This window comes from Venturia canescens, chromosome 2 (genome assembly GCF_019457755.1).
Source record: "Venturia canescens isolate UGA chromosome 2, ASM1945775v1, whole genome shotgun sequence".
NCBI classification, from domain to species: Eukaryota; Metazoa; Arthropoda; class Insecta; order Hymenoptera; family Ichneumonidae; genus Venturia; species Venturia canescens.
This window is the reverse complement of record NC_057422.1, coordinates 32,793,470-32,804,444: the sequence shown is the minus strand read 5'-3', so window position 1 is coordinate 32,804,444 and position 10,975 is coordinate 32,793,470. Positions and strand designations below refer to the sequence as shown.

The 10,975-nt window shown below is 36.3% G+C and overlaps 1 protein-coding gene across 1 annotated transcript; it reads right to left on the bottom strand.

Annotated features, from left to right (window-relative positions):
• Positions 1–842: 842 nt before the first annotated feature.
• Positions 843–1,565, bottom strand: LOC122406354 (uncharacterized protein DDB_G0287625-like). Its single transcript, XM_043411754.1, has one exon. The coding sequence runs from the start codon at positions 1,563–1,565 to the stop codon at positions 843–845; it is 723 nt and encodes a 240-aa protein (XP_043267689.1).
• Positions 1,566–10,975: the final 9,410 nt, after the last annotated feature.

Below are 10,975 nucleotides of genomic sequence, written 5' to 3'. Positions count from 1 at the left end.
AAAAACAATTTCTCGCAAAAAATTTTCTTTTTCCGTAGTCCCTATCGTGGGTACTACATCAATAATTTCATTATATTTAACCTGGAGAGACATAGCTCCCAGGTCAATTAAACTTTTAAGCGGTTGCAAAGAATCTACGCCAAGCAACACATTCCTAATCAAGCCGGGCACTATCAAAAATTTTATGTAGGTTTTAATTTTTCCAATTTCAGTCATCGCCATTATTTGATTTCTAACCTTCGCTAACTTCCCTTTTATCGCTCCTTTCACCGTCACTCCCGTGACAGGCAGAAGTGGACAATCTTTCAAAATCTCCCTATTTTCCAAATAAAATTCCTCAGAGATCGTGGTAACTCTAGAACCTGAATCTACTAACGTTGTAACCTGAATACCTTCTATTTTAGCATAAATTTCTGGACACTCTATAATTGGCAAAGCTTCTTCATTTACTCCCTCTTCCATCAAAAACTCCCTAGTATCCGTAAAAATCGTGTTTATTGCCACTTTTATATCCTGAATTTCGTTTTTCGGTTTGTTTGCATCTCTCATTTGGTGGAGGTCCTCCGATAAACCATCCTGAGATTCTTTCTTTTTCTTTTTATTTTTCTTCGTTGTACCTCGTTCGTTTACTTTATTATTAATCTGATCATTGTTATTAAGCACGGGTACAACGTTTATTCGTTTCCCGCCCGAGATGTCGACGGCTGAGGCTCCTGATGGACCTCTATCGCTTGTATTTCTGGCTGTTGTCGTTCGTTGGTTTGACGATGGTCGTTCGGATTATTCGGCGGCCGGTATCCTCCATTGTTCTGTTGCGGTCTCCAATTCGGATTCTGATTTTGTCAATTATATCCGTTCTGTTGGTTATTATTTCCGTTATTTCGATTCTGCTGAGGATATCCGTTGTTTGGCCGCTGGTTATAATTTTGTTGATAATTGTTGTTGGGCCTTTGATTGTAATTTTGCTGGTAATTGCGGTTTTGTTGATTGTTCCAGCCGTTATTGTTGTTATAACCTCCATTGGGTCGGTTATTTTGGTTCCAGTTTGGGTTTCCACGGTTGAAATTGTTCTGATATCCACCCTGGTTATTCCAGTTGTTGTTTTGAGGCATTCGGAATGGCCTTTGCTCGTTTTTATTTTGATTTGGGTTCGTTGAGGTTTCTTTTTCATTTTTGGAATTTATTGGTCCATGCCGATCGATTTTACCCAGGAATTCGATCAATTGTTCTAGTGTTTTGAATCCTCGGCTGATTATAGTTGCCTGAATCTCATCCGTATAATGTTGCGAGAGTGATGCAATTATGTCTTCATCGCTTGGAGGAGGGATGAGATCCTTCGCGGCTCCGAAAATGTTAATCGTATACTCCACTTTCGATGTTTTATTATCCTTATCAGAGTAGTGTCCAAATTCGAGGTCTTTCCTCACTTTTCTCTGGACATCAGTGCTCCAGAAACGCTCAACGAATTTCTTCTCTACTTCCTCAAAATCCACGACGAGATCTTCTATGAGAACCCACCACTCCTTTGCGGCTTTCTCTAGACATTGTCCCAGCAAATATTTCATTTCGGTGATCGTGGGGTTTGTTACCTTACAGTACCTCCGAAACTCCTTTCTAGACTTCGGAGGTACTTCGGAGGTACATCGGTCTTTTCCTTTCCGATCCATCGTATGTGGGAGGTTTAATTTTAATTTTGTTTGGATGCATGTCCATTGGCAACATCGTCCGAATCCTATCTGTTTTCTCTTCGGGCTCATAGTTTTCCTCTTCGTTCTCGGATTCGTCATCTGAAACTACTTTACTGGGCTTCGGGACGATCCGGGTGCTTTCAGTGTTCGGACTATGGATTTTGTCCTTAGATTCGAGATTCTCCACCCTTTTCTTGATTGCGCTGACGTCAAGTTGTATTTGAGCCACACTAACCTCAATAACGGCACTTTTTGACTCATTTTCCTGTACTATTCTCGTTAAGCCCGTTACGTGACGTTACATTGGGTCATAGATTTTATGGACATCACTAGCGATTGTAGCTTGCAGAGTCTTGAATTTTTCTGTAAATTCAGACCTCAAATCGCTAGTGGCCTGATTATTTCGTGCAATCTCGTTAGCCATGCTCTGGACTTGCGTTTTCATTTCTTTCATTGCGTCAATTAGGCTCATCAATAACTCATGATTTAATTCCGCGAATTCAATTTTCCCTTTATTCGATTTAGGGGTTTCAAATTCCTCCATTTTAATTTCTTCATTTTGATCTTTATTATCATCGTCAAATTTCTCTTGTTGTTCAAATCCAAAGTTACCGCGAGATTCATTAAAAATGTTACCCGCACCTGGAAGAGGAATTGAGGTAGTCAAATCAACATTTTGTGCCGTTCGCTCATCGGGATTTTGGAACCCGGAATCTCTCGCTGTTTCGTTTCTGTCGGTCTTCTCTGCCATTTTGACGTAATTAATTAATTTCATTCAAGCCAATCTCACGCTCGTTTGCAATACCTGTCCCTGTTCGGGCGCCAGTTGTAACGTAACGCTCTTGCCGACCCGGTCTGAACGCCGCCACGCGTCGGTTCGAGCTACCTTAATTTTTAAAAGGAGCAGGTATGAACGAGACGAGAGACGAGAATTGTGTTGATAAGATAACAAAAAGATTTTATTAAATAATACTTGTGTGTTTTTACAAAATGATACGCGTTTTTATTTTTAATCTTTGTCTGTCCGCGTTGTTTAACCAAGTCAGGCGAGAGAAGACTCGAAAGACCCGGAAAAACGGAGCGTTTTTCTGTATAAAATTTCGATTGAATTTTCAAATTTGTTTTTGTTTTTGTTTATACAATAAAGAACGCTTTATGGTTTATCGTGCCCCTGCTTATTCTATTGCCTCTCCTTTCCGCTTGCATGAGATTTTTCAGACAAAAAACAAACAAAAAATAATGAAATTCGCAACACTACTAATTGACAACCGATGTCCTGTAATCCTATACCGCTTGAACCTGGATTTTTACGCTTCCTAGTAATTCAAGAGTGTTGTACGCTTTTCTTTATTACAATTTCTCCATTTGTGATCGCTTGGACGCTATACAAACTCTAGTCTTACCGCTGCCTCTTGAATTAACGCTTTTTATTCGTTTGTTATTATAATTTGTTGTAATTGTTTATAATAGGTTCGGATAATTTATTTTGACTTTGGAGTCGTACAAGGGACTATGGATTCTTAAATTATTGAATTCTAACGCTAATCAATTCGTTCGACCCAACCAAATCGGATAAGTTATGAAAAAATTTTGAATTTAATAATAATTAATCATAAAATAATTTATTTACCGCCTCTATTCTCAATGAACCCAAAAAAAATGCTAGGTGGAAAGTTTGTGCTTGACCACGGGCCTCAAACGTCGCCGAATGGCGCCAATGTTCAAAAACACAAGACAGGTGAGGATGTGAACCCCAGGCCACGGGCTCGATACGTCGCCGAGTCTCGCCAATGTCCTGAGCATTCACTAGGTTAGGTAATTTTGCCCACGGACCACGGGATCGATACGTCACCGAGTCTCACCAATGCCCCGTGCAGCGAAAATTCGGAAATTATAGGTTAAATGGAGTGGACCCTGGACTACGGGATCGATACGTCGCCGAGTCTCACCAATACCCCAGGCATCCAAAGGAATAATAGGAAAAAGGATTTTAGGTTATATCAGAATAGAGTGTATTTTTCTATTTGAGTCTGCTAGTTCTTCTAGGAGATCCGAGTTGGTTCTAGAGGTAGGGTGAACTGCCTTTCGAATGAGCCGTGCGCCCACTCTTATACCCCGTTCCCCACTCTAAATTCTCTCAAACGCCGAATTTCTCTATTTCGGACGCGTTGTGCGCATTCCTTTGTAACGGGCTCCACAATTTGCCCGCTGCCTTATTTCGCGCCTTGCTATTGGCTGATCGCTATTTTGCCCGATGCGCCGAATTCCGCTTTGATCAATTTTCAGCTCACCGTGACTTTAAAATAATAAAATTATAATGTCAATTGTTGTTGTTTAATTATTTGAGTGATTTGGCTTCATTGTTTCATTTAATATTATTTAATTTAATTTTGTTTGATAAATCACAAAAAGTCACGTTCGGGTTCCTATAGCCCATGAACGCTTAGCCCCGCGCATGCGCTGTGATCAAGCATCTCGCTCTCATTGAAATAACACAAATCTTCTACAAGCTTTCATCTTTTCTCTATTTTTCTTTGATAGCGGCTATTTTTTCCGACATTTTGAGCTTAACCCTCTCAGACCGAGACCTATTTCGCGTTGACGGAAAATGATTCCCTTCATAATTTTATCTCAAAATACTTTCTAGTTTCCGAATCCACTGTGACATTTCGGTTTTTTTGTTGGGAAATATGAATTTTTGAATGTTCGCTGCGCGCAGCACCAGGTCCTTGGGGAGCAAAATCAGGAAAATTTACGAATGAATTTAGCACCGAATACCTTAAATACATCATATTAGCTTCCCTTTGAAAGGAAATAACGTTTGGAGTACGAAAAAAAAATTTATACCCACTTTTATTTTGCGATAACTAAAGCACACAACGCCAACTCAACATGAAACGCCGACTTTATATTGATATTTCGATGAGTTAAAGCAGTTTATCTCTTGGTTTAGGAGTATCTAAGGTGCAATCTAACCTTGCTTCATGGAAATAGGCAGTTAGAACCCCGACCTTACTGACCGATGCAGTTTCATTGAGCCTGGAAGCGCGTGTTGCGTAGAAGCAACATACGGTCCGAGAGGGTTAATTACGCTCATATTGATAAATAAAAAGTTTGAAAACAATTAGAATAAAGAAATTATGATTTAGTTTGATTTCTTGTCAAGTGGCGCTGTTCGGAGCGTTGCCCGCCGGCTCGCTCGGGCCTTTGTGCCAGTCGCCAATATGGCCGCCGGTTGGGATGCACGCCCGTCATCACGCCGCGATGTTTTTCGCACGCGTAGTATCTAATAGTTTGAGCGGGCTGGTGCCGCTACGCAAGCGTTACGTCTCAATAAATATGAAGTGAAAAATTCATTGCAAAAATCTTCAATTGCTCATTTATGGATGGATTTGAAATTGCTGTCTTCCAAACTCATTGCACAGATACATTGAATCGCAGCAGATACCTGCGAATTTGGAAATTTCTGTGGATAAGTATATGTGCTAAGTATCACTCCCTATCTTTATGGTAATATGTAATGGAACTTTGTTCAGCAAGTTTTAAAGTATTTCTGTTCAAATAGTATTAAAGTTTGTATTACTGCGGTATGGAGCGAATACCTTCAAACTTTGATATTTTTGTTTCGCAGCATGTGTACCAATTATTTAAATTTTTTACTCCAACCGTAACATGTAATTTCAAAAATTCATCACAAAAGTTTTCAGCTTTACTAATTATCTTAATTTTCCTTTTTCTAAATTCTATGCTAAATTTCTGAATTTCCTAATTTATTTCTAAATTATCCTGAAATGAAATTGTTTTCCTCCACAAGCAATGCAGGTACCTTAAACGTCTTTGATTTCCGTTGCTCTGTTGAATCAAGTACGCTCAGTTTTTTTTACTTCTTTGAATTCCGACATAATAAATTGTTCCAGGTGCCTTTTTTCTGCAACTATCAAACTGTAGATAATTGGATCTCCGCGGCCACTTGCAAACTTTGGAAATATATTTCATCGGGGGCATGTTTTGGATGACACGAAAATGTCTAGATTCAGAATGCAAAAACGACATTTAAAAATGGCCAATTCTGTTGTATTCGTTGTGTCTTGAATTTGATCTATCTTTTCTCTTTTCCTTTCTTTTCACTAACGTTATAAGCCGGAAATCATATCTCAGCCCGCAACACGCATTGCTACATGCTCTTGAGTTTCCAATGGACAAAACATATTAGAAGACAAGGAGAAAAATCACCAAACTCCAAGAACAAACCTCTATCGAAATATTTCCAGTACAATTTTGACGAAATTTAGGTCTTTTTTCGTGGAAACCAACGTTATAAGCCGAAAATCATATCACGACCTACAACCTGCTTTTCACCGTGCTCTTTGGTTCCTAATTGACAAAACTTATTAGAGTACAAGGAAAAAAATCGCCAAAGTCCAAGAACAGACCTGTGACGAAATATTTCCAGTTCAATTTTTACGAAAAATAGGAATTTTTTCGTGGAAACCTACGCTATAAGCCAAAAATCATATCCCGGCCTCCAACCCGCTTGCGGCCGTGCTCTTGGGTTCCTAATTGACAAAACATATTAGAGTACAAGGGAAAAAATCGCCAAAGTTTGAGGACAGACCTGTGACGAAATATGTCCAGTACAATTTTGACGAAAAATAGGTCTTTTTTCGTGAAAACCAACGTTATAAGACGAAAATCATAAATAATTCATAGAAATTTAAACTAAAATCCTATAGTCAACTGAACATAAATAAGGAACTTTTGAGAAAAAAAACGTGATATCAAACCATAAACTTCCCCTAGGAAAAAAAAGGTTGGGACAAATACATTGATGGTCCCTAGTTTGCTGATAATTCCATCCATGAAAAAAACTTTAAAAATATTTTCTTTTTAAATTGTCAAAAAAATGATTTTATAAAAAAAAATATAGAACAATTCGAAAAAATTTTCACAAATCTTGAAAAAACATTATCTGTAAAAAAAACTAATCTGTATCTACTTTTTAAAGTGTCAAAAAAATCAAATAACAAGTAAAAAATAAAAAACCGAAAAATCGCGCTTGAAATCATTTTGGAAACCGATGCCTCATTCTTCTTATTTGAATTGAACAGCTAAATCAATTGAACAAAATTCCATCTAATTTACGTGCAGCATTAAAATTTATTATATCAATTCGAGGCCAAGTATTTTCTAATGAATTGAAAAAATTACCACTTGAGTTACGTGCAGCACTAAAATTTATGATATCAATCGAAGGACAAGTAATTTATGAGTAACTCCAAATTTCAACATTATGGAATTGTTCTAAGAAGCTTTTAAATCCAAAAAAATCACATGCAAGCTAGTCATTTCTTACTCTATGGTGGCAAAGACTTATAAGAAAATCGATTCTTTTCAGACTTTCAGGAGCTTCTGATATTATTCACAATATTCGACGTCTATTGGATCGATACAACTTATGTTTAAATATGAGTTAAAAGTACTTGTCCGGCCCATCACTTTCCATAAAAATTGTTTATTCAAATAAAAATCAGGGCTTCTCCAGAACTGATCGAGCACAAATATTCATGCAGAGCGTATTTCAAGAGACTCTGTAGAGTCTCGGGACAAGTACATTGACAGCTCTGTCGTCTGCTGGCCTGAGGCTCTCGCCGAGTATACTTTCTCTGAATAAAATGATTCGCCGTGGTGGGGGTAAAATTGGCATGTCATATTGTTCAAATAAGAAACTCATAAGTCATCTGAGGCTTCGAAAATTGAACTGGAGGTTAATTAATAAATTCTCTTTCGATTCCGCCCAAAATGAGCATGATCGGTGGCGTAATTGTTGAGAAAAAACTTTGCACGGGCTCAAGATTATGCAAAAGTTACTGACACATTACGAGTTCGACGTATACGTATACGCGTTTTGACGTGAGTTAGTGGTAGTAGAGTTGTATCTCAACGCATTCTGATTGGCTCACTCCATCTGACAGACCACGTTTAAACTCCATAAACGTATCCACGGTCACACTCCATGAACGTAACCACGCTCAGACTTCGTCAACGTATATATGTACAACCATCTGTCAGTTTTTGATAGCATCATGAACAAACGTAGTTTCGACATAACAAAGTGCGGTCTAAATTTAATTTTAAAAAATGTTTGTTGTTTAGTAGAGTGCATAATATTTATTATTTTAGTAAAAATAGTGATGTGCTGGTGTCATAATATTAAGAAAACCGGTCTTTTAGTGAATTAAACCGGTATAAAAGCGGCCGCGCAAATGTAGTCTGTGATCCGTGTGTTTTTGGGTGATGCAGATTTTATTATTTCGTTCGATTGGAAATAAGTATTAATTCCTTCAATTGAACCAGTGTGCGAGGGATATTGTCCAGTGTAAATATATCGTCAGTTATAGCGTGGTTATATGTTATGTGTATAATTAGATTATGTATACGAGTTCGCTTTGATAGTTGGCGTTTGACGTTACGAAGGCGCGACAAATGTAACGAACGTTCGCATAGTTGGTAAATAATATAAACTTGATAAGTCAAATCAGTTAATCGAAAAGAGTTCTAAAAGTTCAAAGTTGTGAGGAAAAACGTGCGTCAACCTATAACCTCAAATTTTCTTTTTGATCTGAAATGACATGGTTGATAAATAATTAATAAAACAAAAACACACGGAACTGTTAGTATGATGTTAGAAACTTCAATTGAATAAATGTTTTCTAATTTATTTCTTCTGTCATCATTATTTTTGAATATTTCCATATTTTGCTTCCTATTCAGTTTGGCTGTGCTCTTTCCGATCCTTATTTTGACTCCATCGGTTTGCAGCATATCGATACATAATATTAATTGGTTGCCTAATATGTGTCCTATGATTTTCTACTATTTCTTCATGCTGATTGTGATAACGTGATTCAAGTGGTTTCCGACTATGATCATCAATCGCACATTTTGTACATCAGATTCTCAAAACAGTTTCTGGTCTTGATATAAGTGTAGTTATACTTTTTCCACCTGGTCTGTCGAGTAATAAATTTTGAAACTTGTTCCAAAAAGTCTTTGGATGCTTTTTTTGGTGATAATATGAAAAGTCGTATCTTCGGAATGCGGTAGGCAAACACAAATTTTGACAACAATACTTATGAAATGACGTGTATGTTGAGTATTCCTATTCTACAAACTGCAAATGTGGAATTATTAGTGAAAAGATTCATTACGATAAGTCTACAGTTGCTCAGTTTTGGATGCGATTAAGTATAATACCTGCCAACATCATGGAAACCTACAGAATTTCTGAATGTTATGTGCGCTATGTCATTTTAATGTAACATCATGACTTTTAACAACTTTTCACTATAATATTATAGATTTGGATCATTGAAATACAGCAAAAATCTGCAAACTATAAAATTTATATACTGTGCTATTCATTTTACTTTTTGACTCTCACTGTAACATAAACATAAAGTGAAAAATTCACTACAAAAGTCTTCATTTCCTCATTTATGGATGGATTTGAAATTGCTGTCTTCCAAACTCATTGCACAGATACATTGAATCGCAGCAGATACCTGCGAACTTTGAAATTTCTGTGGATAAATATGTGCTAAGTATCACTCCCTATCTTTGATTATGGTAATATGTAATGGAACTTGGTTGAGCAAGTTTTAAAGTGTTTCTTTTCAAATAGTATTGAAGTTTGTATTACTGCGGTATGGAGCGAATACCTTCAAACTTTCATATTTGTGTGTCGCAGCATTTGTGCCAAACATTCAATTTATTTACTCCAATCGTAGCATGTAATCTGGAAAATTCATCATAAAGGTCTTCAATTTTTCTGAATTTCTTAATTTTCATTTTTCTATTCTATTCTGAATTTTTACATTTCTGAATTCATTTCTAAATTCTCCTGAAATTGTTTTTCTCCAAAACCAATGAAGGTACCTTAAACGTTTTTGAATTTTGTTGCTCTGTTGAATTAAGTACGCTCAATTTTTTTTGCTTCTTTGAGTTCTGACATAATAAATGTTTCCGGGTGCCTTTTTTCGGCCACTGGCATACTTTGGAAATATATTTCATTGGGGGCACGTTTTGGATGACACGAAAATATCTAGATTCAGAATGCAAAAGCGACATTTAAAAATGGATAATTCTGTTGGATTTGTTGTGTCTTGAATTTGATCAATCTTTCCTCTTTTCCTTTCTTTTTTCTAACTTTCTAACGTTATAAGCCGAAAATCATATCTCAGCCCGCAACACGTATTTCGCCATGCTCTTGGGTTGCCAATAAGCATAACATATTAAAGTATAAGGAAAGAAATCGCCAAAGTCCCAGGATAGACCTGGGACGAAATATTTCCAGTAAAATTTTAACGAAAAATAGGTCTTTTTCGTGAAAACCAACGTTATAAGCCGAAAATCATAAATAATTTATAGAAATTGAAACCAAAATCCTATAGTCATCTGAACATAAATAAGGAACTTTCGAGAAAAAAGACGTGATATCAAACCATAAACTTCCCCTAGGAAAAAAAAGGTTGGGACAAGTACATTGAAGGTCCCTCGTTTGCTGATAATTCCATCCATAAAAAAAACTTGAAAAAAAATTATTTTACAAAAAAAATACAGAACAATTCGAAAAAAAATTTTCAAATCTTGAAAAAACATTATCTTTGAAAATAACTAATCTATATCTATTATGTAAAGTGTCAAAAGAATCAAATAACAAGTAAAAAATAAAAAACCGAAAAATCATGCTTGAAATCATTTTGGAAACCGATACCTCATTCTTCTTATTTGATTCGAACAACTAAATCAATTGAAAAAATTCCGTCCATTTTACGTGCAGCATTAAAATTTATGATATCAATCGGTGGACAAGTATTTTATTAGTAACTCCAAATTTTGACATTATTAAATTGTTCTAAGAAGCTTTTAAATCGAAAAAAATGACATGAAAGCTAGTCATTTGTTACTCTATGGTGACAGAGACTTATAAGAAAATCGATTCTTCTCCGACTTTCAGGATCCTCTGGTATTATTCACAAAATTCGACGTCGATTGGATCGATACAAATTATGTTTAAATATGTGTTAAAAGTACTTGTCCGGCCCATCACTTTCCGTTCAAATTGTTTATCCAAATAAAAATCAGTGCTTGTCTAGAACTGATGAGTCACAAGTATTCATGCAGAGGGAATTGAGAGAATTATCTTCAAGTAATTGTTGCTTAATTGCACTTATTTAATAAAAAACGGAAACAAATTGTTTCGCAATATACAAGGGATATTACTGTGC

Coding starts and splice junctions, on each gene's coding strand:
- LOC122406354 (XM_043411754.1), bottom strand. CDS start 1,565: ATGAAATATTTGCTGGGACAATGTCTAGAGAAAGCCGCAAAGGAGTGG.